Raw genomic sequence first — 17699 nt, 5'->3', positions numbered from 1 at the left:
CGACTAATTTGTTCGCGAATGCGACCTTATTTTTCAGTGGTGTGACTAAAAATAATCAGAGGTCGCACCGTTGTGATCAGCCTTTCGAGGGAAAAAAAGTCTCTGCAACTCTGAAAGTCTCTCTGTGATTCAACAACAGACACACATTAGGCCCATATCGTGGTCTAAACCAATCAGAGATAGTGAAGGGCGGACCCCCCTCTGATTGGCCGTGGTCGGGATATTCCTGTACGTGTGTGTACCAGAAGTCGCGTTAACCAAAAATTCTCTGACATTGACAGATTTTTTTACCAGTGACGGAAAAAAATCTGTAGGCCATCCGTCATTTTGGCGGATTACAACTTAACTCAACTTTATTTATATAGCGCTTTTTACAATTTTCATTGTTACAACACAGCTGTACAGGAGCCACAATGAATACAAGAAAAACAACTAAAGGCATATACCTGTAAAAACAAGAAAAAGGTGAAAACAACAAAAGACAGACATACAAATGCTCCACACACACAATATGCACAAATACTTACACACATTGACAGAGACGCACACACGCAAACACACTCTCACACACACACAGTGAAAGCACACATTTGAGATAAAGGAGAGAGAACCACAGGGCAAATATTAAACAGACTATACATTCTTATATGCAATATTAATTATGTCTAACTTCTAAATTCTAAGCAGTATTACAATGAGGGGAATATGTAAATCCCCGTTTCCCTTCAGCGTGATACGCTCGCGAGGCGACTTGCATGTTTTCACCTGTCAGTGTTACTGACTAGACATGTGTGATGCGATCTGGTAAAACTCATCGGATGTCGCGCTGGGACGCGGGAAAGACAGTTCACCTATCAAAATAAACCACACAACATGAAGAATGAAGGAGTATCAATGCACATTTCCCTCCAGTCCTGTGTAAACTATGGCATGCAAAGTATTTTTATACAATGTTTTCGTGAGATGACAGAGCTCCCAGTCTGCAGCATCAGGAGTTATCACCGCTCCACTGCTCATGCGAGCCGGACCGCGATCGCAAAATATACAAGCGATGATCAAAAGTCCAGACACTATACACATGATAAACAACGTAAAACTTGTTTCACTGCTTATTAGTTGTTGTCTGTAATGTTTGTTAGTTTCCTTGTGTAGCGATAATGGCAGAGCTCTCGTTCTTTAAATTTGCGCTGCAAAATTTTCCTTACTTTCGTTTTATTCAAACGGTTTTGTTCAGTATTTTCGGACGTCACGAACAAACTAATTACCACCTAATGCCACCTTGCACTCTAGTGACGGGTAATAATAGATTATGACAGAATCTTACGAGCCTGTCAGTCAAAATGACGGACAATAAAAAAAGTGTAGAGCAACCTCTGGTGTGTAAGTTTGAAAATGCGTGTGCTGCAGTCAAACAGAGAGATGTGAGTAGACTGATGCAATCAGTTAAACAGAGTGGATGTAGCAGGGGAAGATGAGAGAAGATGAAAAGTACAATTCACAACTTTTTTGTGAATAACGTTAAATTAAGTCCTGATCCGTCTGAAAATCACAAGCAATGCTCTGACACGGAGCCGTCAAGCCCTGGTCCATTTATCTTGAGATCTTTTAAGTTTAAATTTCAGTTCACTGAAGCACTTTAAGCACCAACACTTTTTCAGTAAGTTGCTTTCTTGTAGATTTGTGCTTCAAATAAAGAACTTTATGTAGACCAGATTGTAAGTTAATCATTTACAAGTAAATTTTGCCTATATGGACATTTAAAAAAAAAGTGAACTGGTAAAACGAGTTAAATGTTAAATGCCTTAAATGCGATGCAGTGTAAATTTTGGTGCACCGAACTTTTGTGCTGGTGCACCTAAGAAAAAAAGTCAGGCGCACAAGTGCAACCAGTGCAAAAAGTTATTCTCTAGCCCTGAAATGGCAATATTAATTCTTCTGTATCAAAAATAAACTTCCGCAAAAGAATGATAGGTGCCATGTAGTGTGTAATTGCATTATTCATTACAAATGTAGAGGAGTAAAGAGTACACATACTTGTTCAAAAATGTAGTCAAGTAGAGAGTACAAGTTGCTAATATCTTTAATAGTCCGTACAAGTACAAAGTAGCCAAAAAGATACTTAAGTACAGTAACTAAATACATTTACTCCAATACTTTACACCACTGAGATTATCAGACGTCATGCTCATAGTCATATTTATTCAGATGATTTTTCAAAATTTACTTCACAGTTAAACCTAACTCTGTTACCACTCCCCTCGCTACTGTCTTCTGTCTTCGAGAACTCAAAACCTGGATGTCTGTCAACTTTTTGCAATAAAATGCTAATAAAACTGAAATCATGATGATCCCACCATGACTTTTTCATTGATATTGATGGTGTCCAGTTAAGGCCCTCGAAAACCGTGCAGAATTTGGGAGTACTGGGAGTACACATATCAGTCAGACTGTTAAAGCATGTTTCTGTCGGGAACCCAAGTCCAGGCAGACTCGATGGTAAGGCGTTTAACAGGGAATTTATTAAGACAAATCAGACAAAAAGGCAAAGCAAAACCCACGAGGGGGAAAACACAAGACAAGATGACTACAAAGAATTCAAAGACACGGACTGAATGACTAGAAAATAAACACTTTGAATAACAAAGACTAAGGTTACAAGACACGGGTTAACAAGAACAAGGTCACAGGTGTCAGGGATACGGGGCACAGGGTACAGTGTACAGGAACAAGACACGGCTTCACGGAAATAGACAGCACAGGGACAATTACACCATACAACGTCAAGCAATCCAAGAGCACAAGACAAAGAACATGAGGGTGTTTTATAGGGGAAAAAACACAGGATAATTGGCAAGGGAACAGGTGTGGGTAATGAAACACTAAGGGAAAGCTAACGAGACGGAAGACTCGGGGAGAGTATGGAAAGCCACAAGGCCAAAAACGTCTCTCCCCACATAAAACAGGGAAGTTCTGAATTCTGCAGAACCGTGACAGTTTCTTTCAACTGCGTAATATTGCTCGTATATGTCCCTCACTCAGTCTTCATGATGCTGAAACTGTAGTCCACGCTTTTATTACCTCCAGACTGGATTACTGCAGCTCCTTATTATGTAGCTTACATGCCAAAGTTATCAAAACTTTGCTGCTCAACTACTTCCATTTAACAAAAGATCGTCACATCACTCTCATCCTTCATCAGCTTCACTGTCTTAATGTGGCAAATCACATTCAGTTTAAGGTAATAATTTTAGAGTACAAGTACAGTACATTGCTGAGTTATTGCCACCATCTGCTCCTGCCAGGACTGTCATATCTAGTAATGACACCTTGCTTGTTGTGCCTATGTTCAGGCTCTCTACAGTAGGCGGTAGTGCGTTCTGTATTTTAGTCCGAAATTATGCAACAGTCTTCCCCATAATCTCCGTGCTGTTCCTACTCTCCAGACCTTCAAGTCAACCTTAAACTCATCTATTCAATACTCTCTCAAACTAACACTTTCCATTTTTTCTGCAACTTCTAACCTTTAGGCTAATTGACCCATTTTTTACGTATTTGTATGTCCTTATCAATTTGTGTTTTCTTTTGTCTGTCAATAATTTGTTGATATTTGTCTTGACCCTGTTTGTATTAATGTTACATGTTTTTGTGATCTGTTGTTGTCAACTACCTGTAAATATGATGACATTTTTATTAAATTGTTTGACTGTGTGAATGTTTTTTTGTAAAACGTCCTTAGGTTCTTGAAAGGCGTTTACGAACAAAACTTATTATAATTATTATAAACACTGCCTCCGACCAACCCATCATCGACCTGATGTTAAAGAAATGTGATACAGATTTTCATCACTTTAAACTCCAGACGCTCTTCACATCTGATCTGATCAGACAAGCTCGGCTTCACTCCACATGTTCATCAGTAAGTCTTGGGCACCTCTGACCCTGATGCCCATTCACCAGGAATGAGGAACACTGACAGGTCAAAGTGTTTTAAACATGAGCTGACCCAGTCTCTATCATCTCTATCTGGCCCTTGTCAAAGTCACTCACATATTTTCACGCCTGATTTTTCTGCTTCAACACATGAACTTCAAGCACTGACTGATCACTTGATGTCGAGCCAAACAACTGAATGGAGTGTTTACAGTATTATTTATTTATGTTTTAAAAGTACACACTGATAAACATGAATGAATGTTGTGTGATCAGTGTGTGTGACTATCAGAGAGATGATCTTACTCCAGTGTCTTCAGTTTACAGTGAGGATTCTCCAGTACATCACAGATCAGCTTCACTTCTGAATCTCCTAGAGTCTGATGTGAAGTCAGAGCAACACAACCTTCATCTATGATTGTGATCTCACACCAGTTCAACCTGTAGAGAACAATAACACACACTTCAGTCTCTCACTTCAGCAGAATGACATTATTAAATAAACATGTTACGTCAATGACAATCATCTTTTTGTCTGAAGTGACAGAACTTTTATTCTCATCATTAAATGACTATAAAAACATTATTATTGTGTTCACTCAAAAGGACTCTTTATATCTTCATATTCTTCAATGTTTTCATTAAGGAGGTTCTATGCGTCTGTGTCAACAGGACATTGAAAATATGTTGTGATGACAGTGATTTCAAGGACTGACTTCATCAAGCACTTCAACACCCAGAACAAAGGAGCAGAAAAGGTTTCTCTTTCCATAACTGAGACTTTTTGCTAGAGGATATCAAGGACTTACTTCAGCTCCGCACTTCAACACCCTGGACAGTGGACTGCTAAAGGTTACTGTTTCCATAGAGACACTTTGTGATTTGGGATCTTTTGTATATGTTGGACTATTGGGATTTCCAATGGTTTGTGTAGTATGGTGTGTGTGTGATACTTCTTCATGGGTTTTTCTATATAAAGAAAGTATTTTGTGTTTTGTGTTTGCAAGTTATGTTTCTGGATACATGAGTTAGTTTATATATTTGCTATTTTGGTCAGTGGTTCCCTCAGTGGTTAAAATGATTTTGTTTAAATTTCACAAGTTTAATCTCAGGTGATTGTTACAGGACACAGTCATTGTGGATAGATGAGGAAATCCATGTTATAAGTCTTGTTTGACTTCATGAAGCGCTGCATACACTGATGGAGCCGGTGACATTACAGCAACACGAGAGAGAATCATGAGCCGTATGCGTTTAAATCTCTCTCTCAGTACTGTGATGTCATCCGTCCATCGGTCTGCTTGGCGCCGGATGAAATCAAACAAGCTTTATAACATGGATTTCCTCATCTATCCACAGGAAGACGTCCTTGCTTTTCCTCTCTATCATGTTTATTTTGTACTGGCCGCCCCGGTCTGTGACTAGTAACCAAAGTTGTGTGTGAAATCTCATTCTATGAAAGTACGTACTGAAGTTGAATAAGTATCTATCTATCGAGCGTTAAAACAGTAACTCATGTTCTATGTAGTATGTGTGGGGGTGTACCAATACATTTCTCACATACTGCATCCGTCATGTTTTATTGTCATGTGACCCATATACTCCCTGACCTGTGATGTATTAACAACAACCTGTACACTGACGTTAATAAAAACTTCATTTAGTCTCATGAATTTCCTTTATTGGTATTTACATTTAAAAACAGATTCAGTCTTACAGTTTCACACTATTTTAATTTGATTTAATTTTTAATTTGACTGTTGCTCAGCTCCTGTGGCATCATGGGATACAGTGTCCATCTGATCCACACTCACACACCTCGGCACAAGCAGAAGACCATCTGGGTATTTCTCTCTACTGTTTATTCATACTGAGGTTTGGGACATACTACTCTTGACTCTATTTCACCTGATATATAGTATAGAAGCAGAACAACTGTCAGCTACAACCAGCTTGAATGCGCATATAACTGTTTACATTTGTGTACACATGTCCAGTGTTTCTGAATTGTCATGTGACCTGCAATAATTTTTCTGAACTGTACGTAGGAATATCAGTATAAACGAGGATCTTTTTCATTTAAAAACATTGTTTTTTACACATGCATAGTGCAGCTTCCAAATCATACTCATCTGCTGATAAGGGCGAATGGATGAGCTCGACACATGCGCAGAATGTCATTTGTCTTGAGAATATGATGTATGTGGACGGGATATGGAGACGACCGCACCTTCAGTAGCTTACTTCATATCTATCAGATAGGCAGAGTTTTGTAAGGGTTGAGAAGGAAGATTTTCATACAGCTACTGTCTCTCGTGGTGTACCAAAGGGTTCGGTTCTTGGTCTACTCTTATTTCTCATCTATGTGCTTCCATTGGGTCAGATTTTCCAGTTGTGTAAAGAGTACCTATAAACCATACTTACGTTAAAGTACAGATACCTTGCAGCAAAAACTACTCCATTAAAAGTGACAATTCAGAGTATCTTAAGAGTATCTGAATTTAACAGTACTTGAGTATTTTACTTGAACTGAATGTAGACTTAAAGCATCACTAGTACTCAACACTTAAGAGACATGTCAGTGAAAAACAAAAACACTTGATTCGCGAGGAGTGCAATCACATTTATTTTCTTAAATCAAAATAAGACTGAACACCTAAAAATTGCAACAAATCATGGTTGACACCATAACCTACGTCTATTACAAACACTCAAGTCTCATTTAAGCTTAAGTGCTCATAATAAACCAAATAAAGTCATAATAAAGTCAAATTAAAAAGTCAAAGAAGTGGACATGCTAGTTTTGGCCTCATCATCAGCTGCTGTCATGTCCTCCTTTCACAAATAAACCGCCAGCGATTGACATTGTTAATCCTAACCCATTGATCATTGATAATGCACTCGTCTTCACATAAAGAAGCCATGTTGACAAGTTTTATTAAGTAAGAGCAAAAGCCACAAGGTATAGTGCATTCAATCCCCTGTAAATGCAGGGCTCTAGAGTGCGACTAATTTGTTCGCGAATGCGACCTTATTTTTCAATGGTGTGACTAAAAATAATCAGAGGTCGCACCGTTGTGATCAGCCTTTCGAGGGAAAAAAAGTCTCTGCAACTCTGAAAGTCTCTCTGTGATTCAACAACAGACACACATTAGGCCCATATCGTGGTCTAAACCAATCAGAGATAGTGAAGGGCGGACCCCCCTCTGATTGGCCGTGGTCGGGATATTCCTGTACGTGTGTGTACCAGAAGTCGCGTTAACCAAAAATTCTCTGACATTGACAGATTTTTTTACCAGTGACGGAAAAAAATCTGTAGGCCATCCGTCATTTTGGCGGATTACAACTCAACTCAACTTTATTTATATAGCGCTTTTTACAATTTTCATTGTTACAACACAGCTGTACAGGAGCCACAATGAATACAAGAAAAACAACTAAAGGCATATACCTGTAAAAACAAGAAAAAGGTGAAAACAACAAAAGACAGACATACAAATGCTCCACACACACAATATGCACAAATACTTACACACATTGACAGAGACGCACACACGCAAACACACTCTCACACACACACAGTGAAAGCACACATTTGAGATAAAGGAGAGAGAACCACAGGGCAAATATTAAACAGACTATACATTCTTATATGCAATATTAATTATGTCTAACTTCTAAATTCTAAGCAGTATTACAATGAGGGGAATATGTAAATCCCCGTTTCCCTTCAGCGTGATACGCTCGCGAGGCGACTTGCATGTTTTCACCTGTCAGTGTTACTGACTAGACATGTGTGATGCGATCTGGTAAAACTCATCGGATGTCGCGCTGGGACGCGGGAAAGACAGTTCACCTATCAAAATAAACCACACAACATGAAGAATGAAGGAGTATCAATGCACATTTCCCTCCAGTCCTGTGTAAACTATGGCATGCAAAGTATTTTTATACAATGTTTTCGTGAGATGACAGAGCTCCCAGTCTGCAGCATCAGGAGTTATCACCGCTCCACTGCTCATGCGAGCCGGACCGCGATCGCAAAATATACAAGAGATGATCAAAAGTCCAGACACTATACACATGATAAACAACGTAAAACTTGTTTCACTGCTTATTAGTTGTTGTCTGTAATGTTTGTTAGTTTCCTTGTGTAGCGATAATGGCAGAGCTCTCGTTCTTTAAATTTGCGCTGCAAAATTTTCCTTACTTTCGTTTTATTCAAACGGTTTTGTTCAGTATTTTCGGACGTCACGAACAAACTAATTACCACCTAATGCCACCTTGCACTCTAGTGACGGGTAATAATAGATTATGACAGAATCTTACGAGCCTGTCAGTCAAAATGACGGACAATAAAAAAAGTGTAGAGCAACCTCTGGTGTGTAAGTTTGAAAATGCGTGTGCTGCAGTCAAACAGAGAGATGTGAGTAGACTGATGCAATCAGTTAAACAGAGTGGATGTAGCAGGGGAAGATGAGAGAAGATGAAAAGTACAATTCACAACTTTTTTGTGAATAACGTTAAATTAAGTCCTGATCCGTCTGAAAATCACAAGCAATGCTCTGACACGGAGCCGTCAAGCCCTGGTCCATTTATCTTGAGATCTTTTAAGTTTAAATTTCAGTTCACTGAAGCACTTTAAGCACCAACACTTTTTCAGTAAGTTGCTTTCTTGTAGATTTGTGCTTCAAATAAAGAACTTTATGTAGACCAGATTGTAAGTTAATCATTTACAAGTAAATTTTGCCTATATGGACATTTAAAAAAAAAGTGAACTGGTAAAACGAGTTAAATGTTAAATGCCTTAAATGCGATGCAGTGTAAATTTTGGTGCACCGAACTTTTGTGCTGGTGCACCTAAGAAAAAAAGTCAGGCGCACAAGTGCAACCAGTGCAAAAAGTTATTCTCTAGCCCTGAAATGGCAATATTAATTCTTCTGTATCAAAAATAAACTTCCGCAAAAGAATGATAGGTGCCATGTAGTGTGTAATTGCATTATTCATTACAAATGTAGAGGAGTAAAGAGTACACATACTTGTTCAAAAATGTAGTCAAGTAGAGAGTACAAGTTGCTAATATCTTTAATAGTCCGTACAAGTGCAAAGTAGCGAAAAAGATACTTAAGTACATTAACTAAATACATTTACTCCAATACTTTACACCACTGAGATTATCAGACGTCATGCTCATAGTCATATTTATTCAGATGATTTTTCAAAATTTACTTCACAGTTAAACCTAACTCTGTTACCACTCCCCTCGCTACTGTCTTCTGTCTTCGAGAACTCAAAACCTGGATGTCTGTCAACTTTTTGCAATAAAATGCTAATAAAACTGAAATCATGATGATCCCACCATGACTTTTTCATTGATATTGATGGTGTCCAGTTAAGGCCCTCGAAAACCGTGCAGAATTTGGGAGTACTGGGAGTACACATATCAGTCAGACTGTTAAAGCATGTTTCTGTCGGGAACCCAAGTCCAGGCAGACTCGATGGTAAGGCGTTTAACAGGGAATTTATTAAGACAAATCAGACAAAAAGGCAAAGCAAAACCCACGAGGGGGAAAACACAAGACAAGATGACTACAAAGAATTCAAAGACACGGACTGAATGACTAGAAAATAAACACTTTGAATAACAAAGACTAAGGTTACAAGACACGGGTTAACAAGAACAAGGTCACAGGTGTCAGGGATACGGGGCACAGGGTACAGTGTACAGGAACAAGACACGGCTTCACGGAAATAGACAGCACAGGGACAATTACACCATACAACGTCAAGCAATCCAAGAGCACAAGACAAAGAACATGAGGGTGTTTTATAGGGGAAAAAACACAGGATAATTGGCAAGGGAACAGGTGTGGGTAATGAAACACTAAGGGAAAGCTAACGAGACGGAAGACTCGGGGAGAGTATGGAAAGCCACAAGGCCAAAAACGTCTCTCCCCACATAAAACAGGGAAGTTCTGAATTCTGCAGAACCGTGACAGTTTCTTTCAACTGCGTAATATTGCTCGTATATGTCCCTCACTCAGTCTTCATGATGCTGAAACTGTAGTCCACGCTTTTATTACCTCCAGACTGGATTACTGCAGCTCCTTATTATGTAGCTTACATGCCAAAGTTATCAAAACTTTGCTGCTCAACTACTTCCATTTAACAAAAGATCGTCACATCACTCTCATCCTTCATCAGCTTCACTGTCTTAATGTGGCAAATCACATTCAGTTTAAGGTAATAATTTTAGAGTACAAGTACAGTACATTGCTGAGTTATTGCCACCATCTGCTCCTGCCAGGACTGTCATATCTAGTAATGACACCTTGCTTGTTGTGCCTATGTTCAGGCTCTCTACAGTAGGCGGTAGTGCGTTCTGTATTTTAGTCCGAAATTATGCAACAGTCTTCCCCATAATCTCCGTGCTGTTCCTACTCTCCAGACCTTCAAGTCAACCTTAAACTCATCTATTCAATACTCTCTCAAACTAACACTTTCCATTTTTTCTGCAACTTCTAACCTTTAGGCTAATTGACCCATTTTTTACGTATTTGTATGTCCTTATCAATTTGTGTTTTCTTTTGTCTGTCAATAATTTGTTGATATTTGTCTTGACCCTGTTTGTATTAATGTTACATGTTTTTGTGATCTGTTGTTGTCAACTACCTGTAAATATGATGACATTTTTATTAAATTGTTTGACTGTGTGAATGTTTTTTTGTAAAACGTCCTTAGGTTCTTGAAAGGCGTTTACGCACAAAACTTATTATAATTATTATAAACACTGCCTCCGACCAACCCATCATCGACCTGATGTTAAAGAAATGTGATACAGATTTTCATCACTTTAAACTCCAGACACTCTTCACATCTGAGCTGATCAGACAAGCTCGGCTTCACTCCACATGTTCATCAGTAAGTCTTGGGCACCTCTGACCCTGATGTCCATTCACCAGGAATGAGGAACACTGACAGGTCAAAGTGTTTTAAACATGAGCTGACCCAGTCTCTATCATCTCCATCTAGCCCTTGTCAAAGTCACTCACATATTTTCACGCCTGATTTTTCTGCTTCAACACATGAACTTCAAGCACTGACTGATCACTTGATGTCGAGCCAAACAACTGAATTTAATGGAGTGTTTACAGTATTATTTATTTATGTTTTAAAAGTACACACTGATAAACATGAATGAATGTTGTGTGATCAGTGTGTGTGACTATCAGAGAGATGATCTTACTTCAGTGTCTTCAGTTTACAGTGAGGATTCTCCAGTACAGTAGAGATCAGCTTCACTCCTGAATCTCCTAGAGTCTGATCTCCAGTCAGAGCAACACAACCTTCATCTGTGATTGTGATCTCACACCAGTTCAACCTGTAGAGAACAATAACACACACTTCAGTCTCTCACTTCAGCAGAATGTCATTATTAAATAAACATGTTACGATGAAAATCATCTTTTTGTCTGAAGTGACAGAACTTTTATTCTCATCATTAAATGACTATAAAAACATTATTATTGTGTTCACTCAAAAGGATTCTTTATATCTTCATATTCTTCAATGTTTTCATTAAGGAGGTTCTATGCGTCTGTGTCAACAGGACATTGAAAATATGTTGTGATGACAGTGATTTCAAGGACTGACTTCATCAAGCACTTCAACACCCAGAACAAAGGAGCAGAAAAGGTTTCTCTTTCCATAACTGAGACTTTTTGCTAGAGGATATCAAGGACTTACTTCAGCTCCGCACTTCAACACCCTGGACAGTGGACTGCTAAAGGTTACTGTTTCCATAGAGACACTTTGTGATTTGGGATCTTTTGTTTATGTTGGACTATTGGGATTTCCAATGGTTTGTGTAGTATGGTGTGTGTGTGATACTTCTTCATGGGTTTTCTATATAAAGAAAGTATTTTGTGTTTTGTGTTTGCAAGTTATGTTTCTGGATACATGAGTTAGTTTATATATTTGCTATTTTGGTCAGTGGTTCCCTCAGTGGTTAAAATGATTTTGTTTAAATTTCACAAGTTTAATCTCAGGTGATTGTTACAGGACGCAGTCATTGTGGATAGATGAGGAAATCCATGTTATAAGTCTTGTTTGACTTCATGCAGCGCTGCATACACTGATGGAGCCGGTGACATTACAGCAACACGAGAGAGAATCATGAGCCGTATGCGTTTAAATCTCTCTCTCAGTACTGTGATGTCATCCGTCCATCGGTCTGCTTGGCGCCGGATGAAATCAAACAAGCTTTATAACATGGATTTCCTCATCTATCCACAGGAAGACGTCCTTGCTTTTCCTCTCTATCATGTTCATTTTGTACTGGCCGCCCCGGTCTGTGACTAGTAACCAAAGTTGTGTGTGAAATCTCATTCTATGACAGTACGTACTGAAGTTGAATAAGTATCTACCTATCGAGCGTTAAAACAGTAACTCATGTTCTATGTAGTATGTGTGGGGGTGTACCAATACATTTCTCACATACTGCATCCGTCATGTTTTATTGTCATGTGACCCGTATGCTCCCTGACCTGTGATGTATTAACAACAACCTGTACACTGACGTTAATAAAAACTTCATTTAGTCTCATGAATTTCCTTTATACGTACTTACATTTAAAAACAGATTCAGTCTTACAGTTTCACACTATTTTAATTTGATTTAATTTTTAATTTGACTGTTGCTCAGCTCCTGTGGCATCATGGGATATAGTGTCCATCTGATCCACACTCACACACCTCGGCACAAGCAGAAGACCATCTGGGTATTTCTCTCTACTGTTTATTCATACTGAGGTTTGGGACATACTACTCTTGACTCTATTTCACCTGATATATAGTATAGAAGCAGAACAACTGTCAGCTACAACCAGCTTGAATGTGTATATAAGTGTTTACATTTGTGTACACATGTCCAGTGTTTCTGAATTGTCATGTGACCTGCAATAATTTTTCTGAACTGTACGTAGGAATATCAGTATAAACGAGGATCTTTTTCATTTAAAAACACTGTTTTATACACATGATAGCGCAGCTTCTAAATCAAACTCAACTGATGATAAGGGCGAATGGATGAGCTCGACACATGCGCAGAATGTCATTTGTCTTGAGAATATGATGTATGTGGACGGGATATGCGGACGACCGCAGAACCCCTGTTGAGGAAAATTGCGTCATGAAGTTGAATGACAATGCCGGCCCAACATCATGATGAATGTCAGCTATGGACGATCTCATCATCTATCAGCCCAACCCTATGTGTGACTATCAGAGAGATGATCTTGTTTTTATGACATTCCTGCATCTCAAATACTCCACAACCAACCCATGAACATGAATATAGAAGATGATGAACTAAGAATCAGTACATGTGTGACTATCAGAGAGATGATCTTACGTCAGTGTCTCCAGTTTACAGTGAGGATTCTCCAGTACAGTAGAGATCAGCTTCACTCCTGAATCTTCTACATTATTAAGGGACAGATCCAGATGTCTCAGGTGTGAGGGGTTTGATCTCAGAGCTGAAGTCAGAGCAACACAACCTTCATTTGTGATATTACACAGACTCAACCTGTAGAGAACAATAACACACACTTCAGTCTCTCACTTCAGCAGAATGTCATTATTAAATAAAAATAATGACTATATAAAATAATGTTTTATAAAATGACATCACTATGATTTACATTTTCATTTGTTCAGAATAAAGTGTCAGAATTTATTACTTGTTCAGATGATTTTTTCAGAACATATGTGTTGTATGATGAACTTCTTACTGTCACATTAATGTACAATAACAGATTGGCTTGAATGTTAAAGTTGCGCTCAGAATCTTTAAAGATCAACACAAACACTCTCATACATTCTGTTTTGTTGGTCTGTTGTGTCAGATTGTGTTTTTATTAGTGGTGGGCATAGATTAATTTTTTTAATCTAGATTAAAATGGCTCATTTGAATTCTACCGAAGGCATTCAGAATATGTGTGCTACCCAAATAATGACTAAAAGTAAGTCTTTGAGAACGGGTTTCTCAAGCCAGGTGGCGCATTAGACCAGGGGCTCATCTCCTGTTTCCAAAATGCATCACAAACTGCTTGAGAAAGCTGTTCTACTATGATAATTGGTGATGAAAATTAAATTATGTTCGATAAGATGAACTTGTGTTTACTTCCGCATTAGTTAAGGGATGATTTGCGTTTAGGTGGTACTTGAGACTGGAAGAGCTCCTACAGTACATTTACATTTAGTCATTTAGCAGACGCTTTTATCCAAAGCAATTTACAAAGAGTGAGGGAGCAACAAGCGATATGTCATACAGGAGCCATAATACATTAGATCTCAATACAAAGTTACTGGTTTCAACTAAAGCTAGACCACTAGCTGTTGAGAGAAAGAGTTTTTTTTTTAAACCAATTCCGCATTGCACAAGGTGCAAACAACCTTAGTCTTGTCGATGTTTCTATTGGGAAGCTTCTTAAAAATTAATATTCCCAGAAGCAAACCCGGCGGCTTCATAGCTGCATCCATGTTAGCACGTCACGTTTGATGCGGTAATTTCACAGTAACGTTATGTTGTGTTCAGACCAAACGCGAATGGCGTGTCAAGCGCGAGTGATTAATATGTTAATGCAAAGAGCCAATAGACATACTTGATGAGCGAACCGCGCGAATGAAGCCCTGGTTATGAGATTATGAGGCGGCTTCTGCTTCCGCGAATGACGCGAGTTGAAAAATCTCGTTCTCGCCCCGTACAGTGCAGTTAAGCTTGTATACATCCGCGCTATAATATCAAGGTGAAAGTCATCATAGCTTGCGTAGTATAGACCCAGCTCCCAACCCAACTTTGAGAATAGATTAACGGCGACATTTTTTTTATGGCGCGATAAGAGTCTCACTGCTCACTGCAATTCTGCTTCGTTTTAAAACACTTGATGTTTTCTGCTACTGTAAGAATCAGTACATGTGTGACTATCAGAGAGATGATCTTTTGAACTGACAGTATTCATCAGGAAAACACTAAATAACTCCTCCAGTAACATCACTCGCTGTCTGCTGTGTGTTCACACGCACGAGCACCGCTGCACCCCGAGAGACACGAGCTGACAGAGACACAGAGATCGGCTACAATATTAAAGGAGTAGTTCACCTTCAACATCAACATTCTGATGACTTTCATATCACATTCTTTCTTCTCTAGAACATAAATGAAGATATTTTGAAGAATGTTGGTAATATAACAGCACAGCTCCTCATTCACTTCTATAGTAACCAATGACAGTGAATGTGGGGCTGTTAACAACATTCTTCAAAATATCTTCTTTTGTGTTCTGCAGAAGAAAGAAAATCATACAGGTGTGAAATGTCAAGAGTGTGAGTAAATGATGACAGAATGTTGATGTTGAAGCTGAACTACTCCTTTAATCTCACTCTTTCTCTAGTGGTCAACACATCACGCTCTGAATGTGCACACGCAGTACTTGACTTCAGTATTCATGAACGCTGTTTTTTATTGCTGCTTGAAAGTAAGTGACATATGAAGTCACACATCATTAAAACAAGAATTATGATCTCAAACCATAACATTATCCAGAACATAAACACTGCCTCCGACCAACCCATCATCCACCTGATATTAAAGAAATGTGATACAGATTTTCATCACTTTAAACTCCAGACGCTCTTCACATCTGATCTGATCAGACAAGCTCGGCTTCACTCCACATGTTCATCAGTAAGTCTTGGGCACCTCTGACCCTGATGTCCATTCACCAGGAATGAGGAACACTGACAGGTCAAAGTGTTTTAAACATGAGCTGACCCAGTCTCTATCATCTCTATCTGGCCCTTGTCAAAGTCACTCACATATTTTCACGCCTGATTTTTCTGCTTCAACACATGAACTTCAAGCACTGACTGATCACTTGATGTCGAGCCAAACAACCGAATTTAATGGAGTGTTTACAGTATTATTTATTTATGTTTTAAAAGTACACACTGATAAACATGAATGAATGTTGTGTGATCAGTGTGTGTGACTATCAGAGAGATGATCTTACTTCAGTGTCTTCAGTTTACAGTGAGGATTCTCCAGTACAGTAGAGATCAGCTTCACTTCTGAATCTCCTAGAGTCTGATATGAAGTCAGAGCAACACAACCTTCATCTGTGATCTTACACCAGTTCAACCTGTAGAGAACAATAACACACACTTCAGTCTCTCACTTCAGCAGAATGTCATCATTAAATAAACATGTTACGTCAATGACAATCATCTTTTTGTCTGAAGTGACAGAACTTTTATTCTCATCATTAAATGACTATAAAAACATTATTATTGTGTTCACTCAAAAGGATTCTTTATATCTTCATATTCTTCAATGTTTTCATTAAGGAGGTTCTATGCGTCTGTGTCAATAGGACATTTAAAATATGTTGTGATGACAGAGATTTCAAGGACTGACTTCATCAAGCACTTCAACACCCAGAACAAAGGAGCAGAAAATGTTTCTCTTTCCATAACTGAGACTTTTTGCTAGAGGATATCAAGGACTTACTTCAGCTCCGCACTTCAACACCCTGGACAGTGGACTGCTAAAGGTTACTGTTTCCATAGAGACACTTTGTGATTTGGGATCTTTTGTATATGTTGGACTATTGGGATTTCCAATGGTTTGTGTATTATGGTGTGTGTGTGATACTTCTTCATGGGTTTTTCTATATAAAGAAAGTATTTTGTGTTTTGTGTTTGTAAGTTATGTTTCTGGATACATGAGTTAGTTTATATATTTGCTATATTGGTCAGTGGTTAAAATGATTTTGTTTAAATTTCACAAGTTTAATCTCAGGTGATTGTTACAGGACGCAGTCATTGTGGATAGATGAGGAAATCCATGTTATAAGTCTTGTTTGACTTCATGAAGCGCTGCATACACTGATGGAGCCGGTGACATTACAGCAACACGAGAGAGAATCATGAGCCGTATGCGTTTAAATCTCTCTCTCAGTACTGTGATGTCATCCGTCCATCGGTCTGCTTGGCGCCGGATGAAATCAAACAAGCTTTATAACATGGATTTCCTCATCTATCCACAGGAAGACGTCTTTGCTTTTCCTCTCTATCATGTTTATTTTGCACTGGCCGCCCCGGTCTGTGACTAGTAACCAAAGTTGTGTGTGAAATCTCATTCTATGAAAGTACGTACTGAAGTTGAATAAGTATCTACCTATCGAGCGTTAAAACAGTAACTCATGTTCTATGTAGTATGTGTGGGGGTGTACCAATACATTTCTCACATACTGCATCCGTCATGTTTTATTGTCATGTGACCCGTATGCTCCCTGACCTGTGATGTATTAACAACAACCTGTACACTGACGTTAATAAAAACTTCATTTAGTCTCATGAATTTCCTTTATACGTACTTACATTTAAAAACAGATTCAGTCTTACAGTTTCACACTATTTTAATTTGATTTAATTTTTAATTTGACTGTTGCTCAGCTCCTGTGGCATCATGGGATATAGTGTCCATCTGATCCACACTCACACACCTCGGCCCGAGCAGAAGAGCATCTGAGCATTTCTCTCTACTGTTTATTCATACTGAGGTTTGGGACATACTACTCTTGACTCTATTTCACCTGATATATAGTATAGAAGCAGAACAACTGTCAGCTACAACCAGCTTGAATGTGTATATAAGTGTTTACATTTGTGTGCGCATGTCCAGTGTTCCTGAATTGTCATGTGACCTG

At 38.7% G+C, this 17699-nt stretch overlaps 1 protein-coding gene across 6 annotated transcripts in view; it reads right to left on the bottom strand.

Annotated features, from left to right (window-relative positions):
* LOC130428781 (protein NLRC3-like) overlaps positions 1–17699 on the bottom strand; it is a 92854-nt gene that overhangs the window by 30664 nt on the left and 44491 nt on the right. For 4 of the 6 annotated variants that reach the window (XM_056757018.1, XM_056757021.1, XM_056757022.1 and 1 more), the window contains exons 10-13: positions 16002–16130; positions 13343–13516; positions 11177–11311; positions 4237–4371 (exon numbers count right to left, since the gene is read on the bottom strand). The exons of 1 other annotated variant lie outside the window; for it this stretch is intronic. In XM_056757018.1, coding sequence (XP_056612996.1) covers positions 4237–4371; positions 11177–11311; positions 13343–13516; positions 16002–16130 — 573 coding nt within the window. The remainder of the gene's footprint in view (positions 1–4236; positions 4372–11176; positions 11312–13342; positions 13517–16001; positions 16131–17699) is intronic. One more of the 6 variants, XM_056757019.1, reaches the window with a different exon arrangement.

This window comes from Triplophysa dalaica, chromosome 9 (assembly GCF_015846415.1).
Source record: "Triplophysa dalaica isolate WHDGS20190420 chromosome 9, ASM1584641v1, whole genome shotgun sequence".
Classification (NCBI taxonomy): Eukaryota; Metazoa; Chordata; class Actinopteri; order Cypriniformes; family Nemacheilidae; genus Triplophysa; species Triplophysa dalaica.
This window is presented reverse-complemented; position numbering and strand designations above follow the sequence as displayed.